The sequence below is a fragment of the Tupaia chinensis genome, unplaced genomic scaffold (assembly GCF_000334495.1).
Source record: "Tupaia chinensis unplaced genomic scaffold, TupChi_1.0 Scaffold138619_1, whole genome shotgun sequence".
NCBI classification, from domain to species: Eukaryota; Metazoa; Chordata; class Mammalia; order Scandentia; family Tupaiidae; genus Tupaia; species Tupaia belangeri.
In genome coordinates this window covers 333,033-351,260 of record NW_006198512.1, presented here as the reverse complement: position 1 = coordinate 351,260, position 18,228 = coordinate 333,033, and the positions used below count along the sequence as shown (strand labels likewise).

The 18,228-nt window shown below is 42.2% G+C and overlaps 2 protein-coding genes and 1 non-coding gene across 7 annotated transcripts in view; all 3 read left to right on the top strand.

Moving 5' to 3' along the window:
- Positions 1–4,110, top strand: part of NOL8 (nucleolar protein 8) — a 31,353-nt gene extending 27,243 nt beyond the window's left edge. For all 5 annotated transcript variants that reach the window (XM_027765524.1, XM_014592810.2, XM_014592806.2 and 2 more), the window contains 4 exons: positions 221–347; positions 891–961; positions 1,910–1,989; positions 3,817–4,110. In XM_027765524.1, the coding sequence (XP_027621325.1) occupies positions 221–347; positions 891–961; positions 1,910–1,989; positions 3,817–3,867 (329 nt within the window). In that variant the 3' untranslated portion in view covers positions 3,868–4,110. The remainder of the gene's footprint in view (positions 1–220; positions 348–890; positions 962–1,909; positions 1,990–3,816) is intronic.
- A 2,863-nt stretch (positions 4,111–6,973) lies between these two features.
- IARS1 (isoleucyl-tRNA synthetase 1) overlaps positions 6,974–18,228 on the top strand; it is a 123,159-nt gene continuing 111,904 nt past the window's right edge. The window contains 5 exon segments of the mRNA XM_014592812.2: positions 6,974–7,120; positions 15,482–15,548; positions 15,550–15,629; positions 16,706–16,862; positions 17,308–17,427. Coding sequence (XP_014448298.1) covers positions 15,489–15,548; positions 15,550–15,629; positions 16,706–16,862; positions 17,308–17,427 — 417 coding nt within the window. The 5' untranslated portion in view covers positions 6,974–7,120; positions 15,482–15,488.
- Positions 9,049–9,181, top strand: LOC114004562 (small nucleolar RNA SNORA84). The gene has a single exon (XR_003546686.1). It is a non-coding gene; the product is annotated as a small nucleolar RNA SNORA84 (small nucleolar RNA).

Genomic DNA, 18,228 nt, shown 5'->3' with positions numbered 1-18,228 from the left:
AGCCACTGGGTCCAGGACTCGACTTGTGATCGACTACATGGGAGTCCAGCAACATAGCCATTATGACATCTGCTAGTCCCGATACTACCTATTTTAAAAGAATTAATATACTGAAAATTTAGGGATATATATGCATAGTGAAAATAATCAAATGAGTCTTCAAAATTACATTGCTATTCAGTTATAATCCCATCTTATCTTTTATTGAAAAATAATACAGAAACCTATAAGATTGGAACAGTGAAATCTGGGAAAGTTATCTGGAAGGGAGACCCTCGTTTCCAAGATAGCAGTTCAGAAGATGATGATACTACTGAAGAAACAGATCAACAAGCCCCAAGTCCTAGGTAAGCAACTTGTTTCTGTGCTGATATATTTCGTAATTTGTGGAAGCTCAGGTATGTCCCAGAAGCATCGTAAAGTATCCAAGCTTTTCTTCACAAGACAACTTAATTTTCTTTTCTAAGCTCCTTTAGAGAGTTCTCCAGCCTTTTTATAATGAGTGTTGCCTTTCCTTGAGATTTAGATAGCTTAGGGTGGGGGATGGGATGTGCAAGGGAAGGAAGCCTCACAGGGAGGTCACTGTCTGGAAATAGGACTCTCTGAGCAGCTGAAGGCCTGCCCTTGGCGGACACTGTCAAACAGGGTAGCAGTGGCGAGGAGTAGCGTATCAACACAGAGAATGGAAAAGATAGTTAGTTCAACCTGTCTTTCTCTTCAGGTAAATAAGAACAATGAATGGAGTTTGGGTAGGGTCATTGTAATTCAGTGTAAAGTGAGCAAAACACCTAGCAGATATATCTAAAGAATAGTTTATATTTTCAATATAATATTCTTAAATATTGAAATTAAACCAACCAACATCTATTTCTCTGTGTCTGTTTCTCCAGAGAATCATCATTACCTGAGAAAGAGACCCCTAGGTTTTTCTTTTTTTCTAAAGATGATGAAAGACTTCATGGTAAGTTTGTATCTTCATTAGACAGCTCCTGTCATTGCACACTCTGGTACAATAACTCGCATCTAGAAATGCTGACTCGTGTTCAGACTAGAGCATGTTCACTTGTAAAGCCCTTGAGACTGTTAGCCCCATTCACCATGTTACTTGCTTAGTAATTACCATCTAAAGGGTTTGTTTAATTCTAGGGATTTGCTTAGATGCCAGACATACAAAACCTCTACATTTTTAGTACTGTAAAAATCCAGTAGAAATTCTGAGACTCCTGAGGCTCTTCCTTTTTCTTTAAAGGATTACTTAATTTTATTTACCAATATTATTGTTGTTATTTTCCAGTTTGATCAGAGAGAGACAGAGAAAGAGGGAAAGTGAGAAAGTAAGCAAGCCACCAGGTCCAGGACTTGAACTGCAGTTGGCCACACCACTTGCTGGCCCCTCTTGGCCCCCCCCTCTTTGGGCCCCTTTTTTTTTTTTTTTTTTTTTAAGAGAGAGAGTTTTTGCTATAGGGTGCATGTGCTCATTAGAGACAGAAAATGAGAAATCACCCACTCAGGGTTATGGCCATGCCATAGTCCCTTCTCCTTCATTCTCCTCTTGGGATTTTGGGCATGCACATACATAAGCCTGCTGTGAATCTCAAGCTGCCAGACCCAGGACTCAAATAGTGGTCAACAAAGTGGGAGTTCAGAGCTGTAACTACCACACCACTTGCTGGCCCCGGAACTTCTCATTTCCTAAAGCCTAACACCAAAACAAAATGACAAAATAATGCTAAGTGATATATAACGGTAAAATCCTAGCAACACTTTTTTCTTTTTTTAAAAAAGGTCTTAACTATTGGATTTTCATGACTTTTCCAACAACGCAATCCTGTTGGAGACCTTGGTAATACCAACACTTTATTATACATGTTAGTAGTCTGCCTTACCGTTTTTACTTTTCTCCTTGTAGGTTGTGACTTGTTTTGGAAAGGAGTGGGAAGTAATATTAGCAGGAACTCTTGGGAGGCCAGAGCACACAGCCTGCACATGGTGAGTGGCCGCATGTCCGTGGCGGTTATCTCCTACAGCGTCGTCCATGTTGTTACTTCCCTGGTGAAAGAACAGTGGGAATCTGTGTTCCTGTCTCTTTGGTGTAAGAATAATAAAAATAGGACTGCCCAGGGGGCATGGGAGTGGCCGGATCCCACATGGCCAACTGTGCAGTTTGAGTCCCAGACCTGGAGGCTTATAAAACACACAAGGCACTCATGTGCGCATGCCCCGATTACTGAGAGAGAACGGAGGAGAGAGGATTGCCCGTGGCTGTCCCTCCTAGGCAGTGCTTTCTCTTTCTCTCTCCCTCTCCTTGGATGAATGTACATGTCCTATAGCAAAACTAAAAAGTAATAATAAGAATAGGGTATGGAAATTTAGCTAGAAGGCCCAGCCTCTTGAAGGGTCTAGTGGTTTAGAGATACAAATCCCAGATCCCACATGGTACCCCAGAGTTTTGTCCTTGCTCTCAAGACTTGAACAACATACCAGGCATGTGTACATGAGTACCCAAAACCTAGGATAGAGATGGAAAAGGGATTCTATGACCATGTCCCATTGGGAGGGCACTTTCTCCATGTCCCTCTCTCTGTCAAGCCTGTGCAATTTAAAAACAAAAGGGGCCCAGACCGTAATGGCTATGTTGCTGAACTCTCATGTAGTTGACCGTGGTTTGAGTCCCAGACCCAGTGGCTTAAACTCACGTCAGGCGCGTGTGCCCAGGATCTTGAGAGGAGAATGAAGAAGAGATTGCAGCATGGCCATTCCCCCTGCGGGGTGATTTCTCGCTTTCTGTCTCTCTGTCTCTGTCTTTCTGGCGAGTGTACGCGCCCTATAGCAAAAACCTCTCCAAGAAAAGGGGGACTAACAGATGACATAATGGTTATGTTGCGCAATTCTACATGGTCAGTTGCAGTTCACAGGACCTAGCAGCTTAAAACTCAGGTTGGGTGTGCGCGTGTGTGTACCCAAAATTCTGAGTGAAGAAGGGAAGAGAAGGGATTGTGGCGTGGCTATCCCCTGTGGAGGTTGATTTTTCTTGCTTTCTGTCTCCCTGTGTTTCTCTTTGGCGAGCATACACATGTATAGCAAAAATCTCTCTCAAAAAAAAAAAAAGGAAATTTAGGAAAAAAATGACAATTGAGAACACGATTTAAACTCGGTTATACACTGGCAAGGGGAAACTTACAGATTGCTTAATTGAGCCCACAAATAGTAGCAGTGAAGAAACTAAAGACTGGCTGGATTATGTGGTCCCAGCATCCAGTCAGGCTCACTAAATGACAGGAATCATGAGATTTTAAAAGACTGAATTGTGGGTCCAGCACGTGACATAGTGGTTAAGGCACTGGACTCCCATATGGCTGACCGTGGCCCGAATCCTGGAACTGCCGCCTGAAAGTCATGCCAGGTGTGTGTGTGTGCATGCATGCATGCATGTGTGCATGTGCGTTTGTGTGTGTGCCTGTCCAAAATTCCAAGAGGAGAAAGGAAGAGATTGCAGCATAGCTATCCCCAGGGGGGCAGGGAAAGTAGATTTCTCACTTACCTTTTCTCTGTTCTCTCTGTTTCTCTGGCAAGCACATGTGCCCCTACGGCAAAAACTTGAAAAAAAAATTATCAAAAGACTGAATTGTCATTCCCTTTATAAACAATTGAAGCTAAGTATTTATAGTTCCTGTTCATTTCAAGTGAGCACTTCCAAAATGAGTTTCCATAACCTTGACCATGACAGTAATAGCTTGTTTTATTTTATGGTTACAGATACTTAGAAATAGTTTGCAATTATTAGTAACAAAGGCTTTTGTTTTTATGACTTTCCAGGATTGTCGGAAGAAACACAAAGATGCAAAGAGGAAAGTGAAACAAAAATAATCAATGTCAGCTACTGGTTTTGGTGTTGAATTGGGAACAAGGCTCAGCTGAGGAAATTGACCCAGAATATAATTTTAGCTGACGGAGAAGAAATTTCAGAATGAAAGACTATTCAAAGGACCAGCTGATTGTATAATAGTTACATCACCGGACTCCCACTTAGTGGACTACAGTTCGAGTCCTCGAACCAGTGGATTAAAACTCATACCAGGTGCTTGTGCGTGCATGCCCAGGATCCTGGGAAGAGAACGGAGGAGAAAGGATTGCAGCGTGACCACCCCCTAGGGGGTGATTTTTCTGTCTCCGTTGCTCCATCTCTCCAGCACATGCACATGCCTTACGGCAAAAATCTTTCTTTAAAAAAGAAGAAAGGTATTCAAAATCTGGCTGGTGGAGTATTGTTCTGGTTGCTGTCTTTTTCTGTGGAATTCCTCTGTATTTCTTCCTAAGTAGTTACTTAAAAAAATTAAACTGAACTTTTAAAAAATGAAGCACAAGATAGTCCTTCAAAATATTTCTTGTATATCATTACTGCCCTCCATCCTCAGTAACTGATGGACATTTGATCTAGGGTTTATGCAAAATCTTTTTTTAATAAATGGGTAAAATTTGCGTTTTTCCTGTTTGGCTTTGTGTGAATTATAGGCTGTTTGAAACGGTTATTTCTGATTTACCACATACGCCTTACCTCCATTTTGTCATTTTGTTTAAATAATGAATTACAAATCATGTCTGGGTTCTGTATTTGCATCATGACTAGTAGCTAACTGAAATGTAGGACGTTCCTGACCAGCATCATGTGAGAGTTGTTTGAGGACCAGGAACAAGTCAGATGCAGTCTTCCTGTCTTTGGCCGCTAGCAACATGGAAAATCATGTTGGCGGCAGGTCCGTGGACCCACAATTTAGGTATCTGACTTCAGACTTCATGGTGAATGGGCACAGCCATTCAGTGGCGTAAATAAGTTAGATAGTCCATTTGTGGCATAGCACATTTTCCCAGTGAAGTTATTTGTTTTGCTCCCAAATACAGAATCTGGTCAGGACTTAGTGGGGACTGCACATCTCTGTCCTATGTGGTAACCTCAGGGGTGCGGAGGTCCTGGGCTAGAAGGTCTACTTTGGAGATGGCTCCCTGCTCTGTGCTGTCCATGGGCTTTCCTATAAGGCAACTAGGTTCTAGGTCCAAGTGTTCTCAGGGGCTAGAAAAAGATAAGGCCTTGTCCTAGAAATCGGCTCAGTCACTTCCAGAGTTCTTCAGGTCAAAATGGACAGCTTACCAAGAATCAAAGGGAAGGACACAGATCCTCACCTCTTGATGGGGAGAGTATCAGCACTTATGACCATATTTAAATTTGTCACTCCATCTCAAAACCAGGCACGGAAGTGACTTCTCAAGTAGTCTTATGCACCACATTTCCTACTCCCCAAATAAAACTACCTTGAATAACTTTGTTTCTTCTGATAGTTTTCTCCATACTTCTCCCTAACATGCTTATACTCTGACTTCTTGGCTTTAGACAGTAATTTGATTTCCTACTTTGAAAATTGATGGGACCAGCAGATGGCACAATGGCTATGTCACTGGACTCCCATGTAGTTAACCGCGGTTCGAGTCCCGAATCTGGTGGTTTAAACTCACGCTGGGCAAGTGTGCGTGCATGCCCAAGATCCCAAGAGGAGAATGGAGGAGAAGGGATTGCAGCATGTCCATCCCCCATGGGGTGATTTCTTGCTTTCTATCTTTCTGGTGAGCACACGCACCCTATAGCAAAAAACTTGCCAAAAAAAAAAAAAAATTGATGTTTGAACTCTAATCCCAGCAGTATGATAGTTACCTGTTTTTCCTGGAATTCTTTTTTCCCCTCTTGCCTAACTTTTCTAGACTAGTCTTCCAATAACTCACTAATACTCTAAAATATTTTTTAAGTCCAAATTTTAAATCATCAGACTCAGTCTACCTCACCTGTACCTTTTTGTCTTAGCCACATCTGTCCAGGAGCCCTCTGCCTCATTCTAAGATAGTTTTCTGAACAGGTGATAGAAATGAATTGAACAAGGTGGCAAATTGAGTACAAAAACTAGAGCACACTCCAAATGCTTCCAGTTAACTGTACTTGCATATGTTCAAATGAGTAGTCACTGCAACACTGAGCTACCCTGTTGATGAAACAACTTACTCTTGAAAGGGCCTAGACTGACTGTAAGGAACTGCTGAACGGACTAGCCAATGTTCTTAAACTTACTGAGGAAGTACTTTCTACATATTCTAAGTCAGGTCAGTTGTTTGCTGCTGCTAGTAAGTAAACTAGACTTCCTACAGAACCCTGCACTCTGCGTAAGATGAAGTCCCGCCTTTTGGGCTTGGTGGCAAAGATGGGGGCCTGTCCTTTGCATGGCTCCGAAATCACCAGCACGTCTGGACGGTGCCTCAGCCACATAACAATAAATACACCAATTTCTATTTTAATACCAGAAAAGGGGCAGGCCAACAGGGTATTAAAGCTGGCCTCCAGGCCCTCCTGTTTGTCCCATCGCTCCACGTGGCTATTTACATAGAAAAAAGGCCTTGGGATCCACTGGTCCAGGCTCCCAGGCATAACTTATTTTTTTTTGGAGAGGTTTTTATTATTGGGTGAGTGCGCTTGCCAGAAAGAAACAGCGAGAAATCACTGGGGGGTGGGGGGATCTCCTCTCGGGATCTCGGGCTGGCACACACACCCGCCCAGCGTGAGTTTAAGCCAAGGGGTCCCTTCGCGGGAGCCCAGCGACGTAGCTATTACGCCACCTGCTCCTCCCTCCATAACTTTTGAAGCCATTGCCCCATATGTCAGTCAGGGACCTCTGGAGGGACGCACCTATCTGAAGGGCAAGGAGAGGAAACAAGGAAAAGGCGCGATCAAGCACCCATGCAGCGGTCTCTGGCACTCTGGATGCCGGCGTGGGACCACGCCGCGCATGCGCTTCTGGCCTGGCCAGGACCAGCGCCGCTTTCCCAGCATTCACCGCGCTTTCCAGGTCGGGGTGGGCGTAGCCGTGGGCCCGCGCAGCCAATCGGCGCCGGACTCGGGATGGACGCGCCGGCGCAGTCCCCTTCTCGGAGCGCTGTCAGGGCGTTGCGTCACCTTGGCCTCCGCGCCGCGGCGTGCACGCCGCCTTCGTCCTCGCTGCCGGCCGGTGGGCTGCGCAGTGCGCCGGGCTCTTCAGCTCCGTGATCTTGCAGGTGCGCTGGGCCTGCCCGCGGGCTCCCTCAGGTACGCTGGGTTCTGTCCGCGGTCAGGTGCCCCGCGCGTCCCCGACACCGAGAGTAGGACGCGAGCTTTTTAAAAAATGGTTTGAGGGGCCAGGAGGAGTGGAGGCGTGCCTGCGATGGTGGTGGCTTGTGTGTCTGTTTCTCCAGAGCAAGACTGGGAGGCGTCTGCGGGGTCGCTGCAGCATTCAGAGTGAATCCAGCCGAGGGTTACAGTTCTCAGAAGTTCTCCAGCTGCACGGGGACCGGGAACCCGGTGGGCCTTGGAGCGCGGGGGTGGTTTTGGGAATTCAAGGTGAAAAGCACTGGGTGCCTGACGACATCACTGCTAAGTCTAGAATTTCTGAAAACAAATTAAGCAGTGAGTCTGAACCATGGACTGTCCCTTCCTGTCACTGGTTCCAGTGGACGTGCATTTATCGCTGGGGACCTGGTGTCAGAAGGGGTAGGAGCGGCCGCTTGGCCCTTGGCTCACACTCAGTTTGGTCATGCAGCAGGAGACGAGTGCACGCCTTGCTGGGAGCACGGAGGAGGAAGAAGGCTGGTCAGGCAATGTGTTGGCTAGGCCTGTTGGAGGGAGGGAGAAACCAGGGGACCTTACTCACAGTGCTGCAGGATTTGAAAGTACTTGTGTTGGTTCGCAAACGGGGAGCTGCTGTCACTACTGCTGCTGCAGGGTGTGTGTGTGAGGAACTGGTGGGCGTCCAGCCTCATGAATTTATGTTTGCTTTTTTTGGATGAGATGTTTGAAATGAGTAACAACCCTTTTGAAAATGATACACTACACTTAATATTAATTGGTACAACAGTGACTTGTGCTTTTCCTAATATGTGTAGGTAATTTTTATATTTAACATGTACTATGGTTTTTTCATTTGTTTTTCTTTTTCTGGTTTTGCCACAGGATGGGTGCCCTCGCCAAAGACAGAGAGGAATAGTGAGAAATAACCCCCCCCTCCTCCCCAAGGGGTGGGGGTGGGGTGTGGGGGGGCTTGCTGCAATCCTCTTCCCTCCATTCTCCTTTTGGTATTATGGGTACGCATAGGGGCCCAGCTGATTTTTAAGCCACCAGGTCTGAGACTGGAACCATATTAACCGTGTTAACCTTATGGGAGTTTTGCACCTTTAACTGTCACTAACTGTCACTCCACTTTCTGGCCCATCAGTTGGTTTTTTTTTGGAGAGGTTTTTGCCGTAGGGTACGTGCGCTTGCCAGACAGAGAGAGAGACAGAGAGACAGAAAGCGAGAAATCACCCCCCCCCAGAGGGATGGCCACGCTGCAGTCCCTTCAGTTGGCTATTTTTAATGACTGCATGAAATTTTATTGTACCATAATTTAATTGTAATGGATATTTAAGTTGTTTTCAGTCATTTGGCTATGGAAGCAATGCTTCAGTGAATATCTTTGTTTGCCTACTTTGCACATTTGGGTATGTCTTGGTATGTATATGCTTAAATTAAGACAAGACTTAAGAAGGAGCCACCCTGGTTTTAAATTTGACTTAATGTAACATGTTATGAAGTTCTGGGGATGAAAAAGGAGAAGCAGAGCTAGCATGAGATGTAAGATCCCCGTAACCTGCTGATTAATTGAATGTGGGGATCATCTGGCCAATAGGGTGACTCAGAATTGTCCGGCCTAGGTAATGGGAAGAATACGAGTCATGCAATAGAATTAAAAGGAGAAGCGGTGTGACAAGGAAGATCCATGAGATTTCAAACAAAATATGGTTTCATTATGCTTTTCCAAGGCACATTGAGATAAACTCAAGGTTAGGGAGAGTAGTCTACAATTTGCTGGACAGGAATTAAAGACTTAGGTGACCTGAAGGAGTTGTAGAACAGGGAAGAGTGGAAGGCTTGGATTATAGTAAGAGGGTAAAAGATGACATTGCAGTGCACAGCTTGGCAAGGTTCACCCACCGTTCCTTGCCCTGTGGTTGCTGGGTGCTGTTGTGCAAGTACAGCTCTCCGGTGGATACTATGGGCAACAGCAATCCTGTGATTTATGCATGGGGGCTGTTTCTTCTCAGCAGCCACCATAGCCCGGTCACTGGTACATGGTTCTTCCTGGCATAGTCAGTGCTGTTGCACTTTGTGTATACTAGGCTTTTGTGTTTGGCATAATAGTGCACCGATTCTTAATCTTTTGAGGGAAATAGAGACTTCCTAGAAAATCCAGTAAAAGTTATGAACCCTCTTCTCAGAAAGCTTAAATCTTCTCAAAAAAAAAAAAAAAAGAACATCTGTAGTTTTTTACTGGATTAAGTGAAGTCAATGAATGCTGAATAAAAGGGAGAAAAGAAAAAAAAGAATCAGGAGAGCCCTCCCTGTGCAAAAGTCCCTAACTCACATGCACTATTCTAGGGCCAACTTCTAGCCACCCTCATGTGCAGAGGAATTAATGGAGTGCCATCTAAGTGTGATATGTGCACTTCTGAGAGACTGTAGAGGTAAGCTTCGTATGCTTATAAGAGCATACTAATAGTCAGGCATTCTGACTTTATCTCAAATTTAAGAAAAATAAGGGACAGACTAAGATCATGTTCCAGATATATCTGACACAGAAATCAGAGACAAGGAGTGGAAGGACTAGAAGGAAAACCTGTAATACTCTTCTCTTTTTTATAAAGAATTATTTAGTTTTGTATTTAGTAGTATTATTCTTTTTTTTGTTTTCATTTGAGAGTTTTTTGCTACAGGGTGCGTGCACTCACCAGAAAGATAGAAAGCAAGAAATCACCCCCCGAGGGGAGATGACCACGCCGCAATCCCTTCTCCTTCATTCTCCTCTTGGGATCTTGGGCACGCACGCACACATGCCCAGCCTGAGTTTAAGCTACCAGGTCTGGGACTTGAACCACGTTTGACCACATGGGAGTCCAGCGACATAGCCATTGCACCAACTCTTGGTCCCAGTATTACTATTATTTTAAATTTTGCTACAGGGCATATGTGCTCACCAAAGAGAGAGAAAATAAACCACTAGGTCTGGGACTTGAACCGTGGTAAGGTATACAGGAGTCCAGTGTTTTAACCACCATGCTACCTGCTGGCCCCTGATACTCTTCTCTTAATGTACACATGTGACTGGCAACCAAACCCTTGCATGTTTATCAATTCAAGGGCTCTGCTCCAACTAATATTCAAAAAAAAAAAAAAAAAAAGACTCAATTAGGTATCCCTGAATAACTGTCAGATTGGTGTAGTAGTGGTGATGTTCAAATCTAGGTGCACTTGCTAATCCCCAGAGATCTGCCAAAATGCTGGTACGGAATCTTTGGTCCAAGGAGAGACTGGCATATTTACATATCTAATAAGCTCCCATAAACACGGGCCACACTAGGATTGGTCTTAAATATTAACAGACTGGAAATGAACGTGTTGCTCTCTAAAGGTCTGTTGGTATTCAAATACAATCTCATAATCCCGTAAATTTCAGTTGGCCTATGATAAGGTAGCCACTGAACTTCATATATAATAAATCAATAAATGAACAAGCTAACTTTCTTTTAAAGGCTGGAGGTTGTAATAAGAGTTGAAAGTCTAAAATGCCTTACAATTTCCATTTAAACCACTTAATGGTGTACTTTTATTGGAACTGACTATTTCAGTTAGTTAAATGGCCTACCTCTTTTTGTCTTTTTTCCCCCTAAATCAAAAGCATTCTCACATCTGAAAATTTAAAATTTAATGTAGTGCTTTTTTTTTTTAAAGCAAAAGCAGTATTTGTGACAAAGTTGTTTTTGTTTTTGTTTTGGAGAGGTTTTTCACTATAGAGTGCGTGTGCTCACCAGGCAGACAGAGAGACAGAGACAGAAAGCGAGAAATCACTCCCCAAGGGGAATGGTCACGCCGCAATCCCTTCTCCTCCATTCTCCTCTCGGGATCTTGGGCACGCACGCACACGCGCCTGGCGTGAGTTTTAAGCCACCGGGTCCGGGACGTGAACTGTGGTCGACTATGTGGGAGTCCAGCGACATAGCCATTACGCTAACTGCTGGTTCCAAGTTTTTTTGTTTTTAAGAAGTTGAGTCAGTCACTGCACTTAGTTTATGATGCTTTCAGTGTTTTGAGAACTGGCCAAGGTATGTAGGTGTCTTTTCTCTTATAGTCAGGTATCCCAAACTGTTGTTCTTGAGTGCTCAAGGCCTTTATCTTATCTGTTGTACTCTAATTATTAGCAGTCCCATCACCACTTCTGGTAATGGCTTGGAAATGTGGTCACCAACCTTATTCAAGTTTTAAGTAAGAATAAATAGGCTTTGAAGGAGAAGAGACTTGAGGATATAGATAGGTCACAGATTGGTATTGTCTCTATAAGAGATTATTAGCATAACTTAGACACTTTAAGATTTCTCTCAAGAAGGACTAAGTCAGAGAGGTACAGGATTTTTACTTTATAAAAACTATGAAAAAGCAATAGAAGGGTAAAAAATGGAAAATTCGAATAAACTTTTCAAATGTAGGATTTTTTTTTAGCTTTAAAATTTTTAAAAGTTCTAAGCTATTTTCCTCAAAAAGAAGATGAAATTATTTCAAGAAAAGTACTTTCTGCCATGTGAGAGTAGGTAAGAACATTTTTAGCTACTCTTGGATTTCTTTTTTAAAATTATTATTGGGGCCAGCAGATGATTGTAATGGTTGTGTCACAGGATTCCCACATAGTCAACCATGATTTGAGTCCCGGACCCAGGGACTTGAAACTCAACACCAGGCACTTGTGTGTGCATGCCCAAGATCCTGAGAGGAGAATGAAGAAGGGAATGTGGTGTGGTCATCCCCCAGGGATGATTTCTCACTTTCTGTCTCTGGCAAGTGCATGCCCCCTATAGCAAATCTCTCTCTCTCAGAAAAATTACTGTATTATTATAGTTTTTAGCACCATCAGGATCTCTAAGATTTTCTTGTTTACTTTTAGAAACTTTTTGTCCAATATTGCTGAATATTTTACTGTAAAATAAAAGTAATAGGGGAGAATGTGATTTGCTGATAGAAATAATGCTTCAGTTTTACATAATTTAAGAAGTACTGTGTACCCCTATCTCATACCATATATAAAAATAACTCAGAATGGGTCAGTGCCCTAAATGTAAACTCAAAATTTGCAACTTGGGGCTAGCCAGTGGTGTAGAGGTTGGAGTGACTGAATCCCACGTGGCCAACTCTGGTTCAAGTCCTTGACTTGACAGCTTGAAAGTACTCTAGTTGTATGTGTGTGCTCAGAATCCTGAGAGGAGAATAGAGGAGAAAGGATTGTGGTGTGGCCATCCCCATCAGGAAGAGGAGAAAGGATTGTGGTGTGGCCTTCCCCATCAGGGTGTGCTTTCTTACTTTCCCTCTCAGTGTTTTCTGTTTCTCTCCAGCAAGCACTCTATAGCAGTTTTTTTTTTTTTTTTAATTTGCAACCTTGTTTAGGTAATAGTTTATTAGATATAACACTAAAAGCTTAAGTAGCAAAACAAAAGAAAAAAATAAATGAACACTGCCTTAAAATTAAAAATGTTTATACTTAAGAGAAGGCCATCAAAATAATAAAAAAGACATCACAGAATAGAAGGCGATTTTTATAAATCATTTATCAGATAAAAGATTTTTATCCAGGATATATAAAGAACTTAATATTATTACATTTTTTTTTCTTAATTCATATGTTTATTGCTTTGATATATTTATTTTATAAACACTATTCTACCCTATTATTTGTAAGCTTTTTTTTTTCATTTTTTAAAATTTTTATTAACATCATAATCTTTATATTACATTGGATTACATATAACTTTACAATGTATTACATTGCTTTTTCAAAAGGGAATACCATGCATGTCAGTCAATACAGAGACATTAATCTCCCTACTTTGTCATTCAATATCTTTTCAGTGTTTTTCCCAATCATTATTATTATTCTAATTTTTTTTTTTTTTTTTTTGCTATAGGGGGTGTGCGCTTGCCAGACAGACAGAGGGAGACAGAGAGATAAAAAGCGAGAAATCATCCCCCTGGGGGATGGCCACACGACAATCCCTTCTCCTTCATTCTCTTCTTGGAACTTTGGGCACGCATATGCACCCAATGTGCGAACCGCGGTCGACTACATGGGAGTCCAGCGACATAGCCATTACGCTAACTGCTGGTCCCTCTAATTATTATTTTTAAACAGTCTATCACTATTTCTCATTTTGCTTGTAAAAAGACTTTACCCATCACGAAAATACTCCTCAGACCAATCTAGTTCAGAGTACTATACATGTCATCAATGTCCTGCCTCTCTATTTGTTCTCTTGCTATCTTTCTCTATCCTCTTCTCTTCATCCCCCTCTTATTATTATTATTTTTTTGTGAGAGGTTTTTGCTATAGGACACGTGCGCTTGCCAGAAAGACAGACAGATAGAAAGCAAGAAATCCCCAGAGGGGATGGCCACGCCGAAATCCCTTCTCCTCCAGTCTCCTCGTGGGATCTTGGGCACATGTGTACACATGTCCAGTGTGAGTTTAAGCCACCAGGTCTGGGACTCAAACCATGATCGACTACATGGGAGTCCGGCGACATAGCCATTATGCCAATTGCTGGTCCTGTAAAGAACTTTTAAAACTCAACCATAAAAAGACAACCCAGGAGCAGCAGGTAGCGTGGTGATTAAGGCAGCTGGATTCCACATGGCCAACTACATGGTTCTAGTTCTGGACCTGGTGGCTTGAAAAATCACACTGGGCACATATGCATGCCCAAAATCCTGAGAAGAAATTAGAGAAGGGATTGCAAAGTGGCCATCCCCCCTGGGGGATGATTACTCACTCCTGTTCCTGCTCCTCCCCCACTTCAGCCATGAGCACATGGGCCCTATAGCAGAAATTTAAATAATAATAAAAAAAAAACAGGGCCAGTAGGTGGCATAGTGGTTAAAGCACTGGACTCCCATATGGTCAACTGTGGTTCGAGTCTTGGACCCCGCGTCTTGAAACTCAGCTGGGCGTGTGTGTGTATGTGCCCAAGATCCTGAAAGGAGGATGAAGGGGTTGTAGCATGACCGTTCTCCCTGGAGCATGGGTAGTTTGTCATTTTCTCTGTCTCTCTCTGTGTTTACAGTGAGTATACATGCCCTATGTCAAAAATCTCTCTTAATAAAAAAGACAACTCAATTAAAAAATGGCAAAGGATGAATAACCATTTATCCAAAGAAGATATACAGATAGCCATTAAGCACATGGAAAGAGTCTTCGGAAAATTTGAATCAAAACCACAAAGAAACTGCTTCACACCCTCTAAGATGTCTATAGATGGACAATAAGGAAAATACAAAAATACTGGGAAAGATATGGAAAACTGAAATTTTCATTCATTGCTGGGAGCATACAGAATGGTGTAATCATTTTGGAAAATATTTTGTGGCAGTTTAAAAGAAAAAACTATAGAGTTACTAGGTAACTTAGAAATTTTACTCCTAGGTAGTTACCCAAGAGAAATGAAAACTTATTTACAAATGCTCATAACAGCACTGTTTGTTCATAGTAGTCAAAAAGTAGAAATAATTCAGGTGTCCAGGAACTGATGGAAGAACAAATAAGATATGGCCTATCCATATAATGGAGTACTATGTAGTTATAAAAACTGAGATATGAGTACGTTAACAATATGAATGGACCTTGAAAACAATAATCTAAGGAAATAAAACCAGGCACAATAAGCGTATGTATGTTGATTCACATAAATTTTTCTTTATATCCGAAATATCCCAAATAGGTAAATTTAGAGGCAGAAAGCAAATGAATGGTTTCCAGGTGCTGGGAGAAGAAAGAATGGGGTGGTGACTGCTACTGGTTATGTGTTTTCAGGGACAGAGGGAGGAACTGAAAAATATTCTAAAGTTAGGTAGTGAGGATGGTTGCACAACTTTGTGGGTATACTAAAACACCATTGAATTGTATACTTTAAAAAGGGTGCACTTGGGGCCAGTTGATACCTTAGTGGTTATATCACTGGACTCCCACGTGGCTGATTGTGGTTGAGGTCCTGGACCTGATGACTTGAAAACCATGTCAGGCACATGTGTGTGCATGTCCAAGATCCTGGGAGGAGAATGGAGGAGAAGGATTGGGGCATGGCCATCCCTCCTGGGGGTGATTTCTCAGTTTCCCTCTTACTTTCTCTGTCTCACTCTGGCAAGTGCATGTACCCTATGGCAATAACTTCTTTATTTAAAAAAAAAAAAACAACGTGTTATATGGTGAATTTTATATCAATAAAGCTGTAATTTTAATATGTTGTATAGTATCTTGGATTGTGATATACCACCCATTTTAATAATACCATATTCTGTTATTTCTAGATTTCTTTCTGACAATAAATTTGATTTCTCCTGCAGCAACAAAATGGTCCAACAAGTTCCAGAAACCATCAATTTTCCTGCCAGAAACCATCAATTTTCCTGATGAAGAAGAGAAAATCTTGCAGTTTTGGTCCAAATTTAATTGTTTTCAGGAATGCTTAAAGCAATCAAAACATCGGCCAAAGTATGTGAATTCTGTGGTAAAGGTTGAGTCCCTAAGAATAGCCTTTTCTCAGACTGAGACTCCTTATTCGTCTCTATATTCCTGACTCTCTCTTTTCTTTTGGGGAGGTTTTTGCTATAGAGTGCATGTGCTTGCCAGAAAGAGAGAGAGAGAGACAGAGAGAGAGAAAGCAAGAAATCACCCCCTGGGGGGATGGCCACGCTGCAGTCCCTTCTCATCCATTCTCCTCTCGGGATCTTGGGCACACATACACACCCGGCATGAGTTTAAGCTACTGGGTCCAGGACTTGAACTGCCGTCGACTACATGGGAGTTCAGCGACATAGTCATTATGCCAACTGCTGGTCCCTCCCAGCTCTCTGTATAGTAGGTAGACGTACAATGCATTAATGAGTTCTTTTAATTTTTAGTTTTTCTATTCAGCACATGTATTCACTAGAGAAACAGAGAGAAAGAGAGGAAAAGTGAGAGAGCAACCTGCCAGGTCCAGGACTCGAAGCAGTGTTGGCCATGTAGGAGTCTAGTGCCTTAACTACCATGCCACCTGCTGGTGAATTAATGAGTTATGAGGGCCTGTTTCTTTAAAAGGTCATCTGAGTGGTCTATCACCACCTTCCTTCCACCCTTACCATCACTGCTTCCCTCATTCAGGTACTTCCGCCTAAGTACCTAGTAGAGGCTCCCCCAGTACTTCCTGCCCCTACTCTCCAGTCACCTGAAAGACCACTTTCCTCAGTTCCCATGGTGTCTTCTGTGCTCAGAAACTTTGAGATAGGCCTTTATTGCCCTCTTTTACTGAAGAGATGGCTGGGAATCAGATGAATAATGTGCCTTAAGTCGTGGGCCATAGTGAAGGATGTGTAACTGAATGGAGGTCTCTTCAGCTCAGCCATAACTGGCTTTTCTGAAGACGGGATCTCCAGTACATGTCTACTCAGTTCTGTCTGAATTTGCTGATCTCGTTGCTTTTGTTCTTCCTACAGTTTCTATTGTGACAGGAGCTATCTATTGAGAAAACTTGTCCTCAATTGTTGCTGTGTTAGAGTGACTAAATGTATTTTTATTAATTCTGTTAGATTTACCTTCTACGATGGGCCTCCTTTTGCTACTGGACTGCCTCACTATGGACATATACTGGCAGGGACAATTAAAGATATCGTGACAAGATATGCTCACCAGAGTGGCTTTCATGTTGACAGAAGATTTGGATGGGATTGTCATGGTTTACCTGTGGTATGTTTGAGTCTCCAACCTTGTAATGTTCTGATTTTTCTTTTTAAGAATGATTAAACTTTTATTTATTTCTTTACTTATTTTTAATTTGACCAGAGAGGGACAGAATGAGAGAGAGGGAAAATGAGAAAGCAAAGTGCTGGGTCTTGGATTCAAATCACTAACCACCATGTTGGAGTCCAGTGGCCTTAACCACCAGGCCACCTGCCGGCCCCGATGTTCTGATTTTTTAATAAGCATTAGATTTCATCATATAATATATTAGAGTCTGATGAATTTTCACTATATGTCAGACTTTCTTCTACTTTATTTCTGTAAGGCTATTTATAGTTCATCTTTGTAGATTTTCTGAGAACTCATTCTTTTAAACCTGTTTCATTTCTTACATTTATTTAGTTGCAATTGTTCTATATGATAGAAATGTTAAAATCTTATAAATTTTTAGGAATATGAAATCGATAAGACACTAGGAATCAAAGGACCAGAAGATGTGGCCAAAATGGGGATTGCAGAGTATAACAATCAGTGCCGAGCAATTGTGATGAGATATTCTACTGAGTGGAAGGTATGTTTGGTTGTTTTCAATAGAGTGAACAGAAAGGTTAGTTTTTAAATGGGAGTTGAAGTAGTTCATAGTCCTTTGTGGTTTCTATGAGATACTCTCCAAAATATAGCTTTCTGTGTGAGGTTGTTACACATGGGAGGCTGACATTGTTCCATCGTGTTCATTTGCTAATGATAGAAAGTACCTGATCTGGGTAATTTAAGAAAGTAGAAATTTATCCAGCTTATAGAACCAGGTCCAGGGGCTGTGCTCATCGTGGCGCTTCAGCACATCACATTATCAAACGTCAAAGTGAGCACAGAGCAGTGTGTATCCACGGGTCTCTGACTCTCTCTCCATAAAAACCCAGCTCAATCAAGGAGGCCCCCTCCTGATGCTTAATCACTTACCAAAGGACCCACTTTTCAATACCATAACAAAATAAAGCTTTTACTTTCTTAATCCTATTACAGTGGCTCCCAAAATTAAAAAAAAAAAAAAAAAAATCTTAGCTTTATTTATTAATTCGACCAGAGAGGGCAGAGTGAGCAAGAAAAAGAAAAGACGAGAAAGCAAGCCACCCGTTCTGGGATTCGAACCAAGGTTGGCCATGTGGGAATCCAGTGCCCTTAACCACCATGCCATCTGCTGGCCCCTCCCCAAATGTTAAGACATAAATGGAGAGGGGATGTATATGCAAACCATAGCAATCATCCTTTTTACATTGTGTATACCTAAGAAAGGGTCTTTATCTTCTGCCTCCAGTCCTATTACTTAAACTGTTAGTTTAATCTTGACACTTTCTTTTCTTCTTTTTTTTTT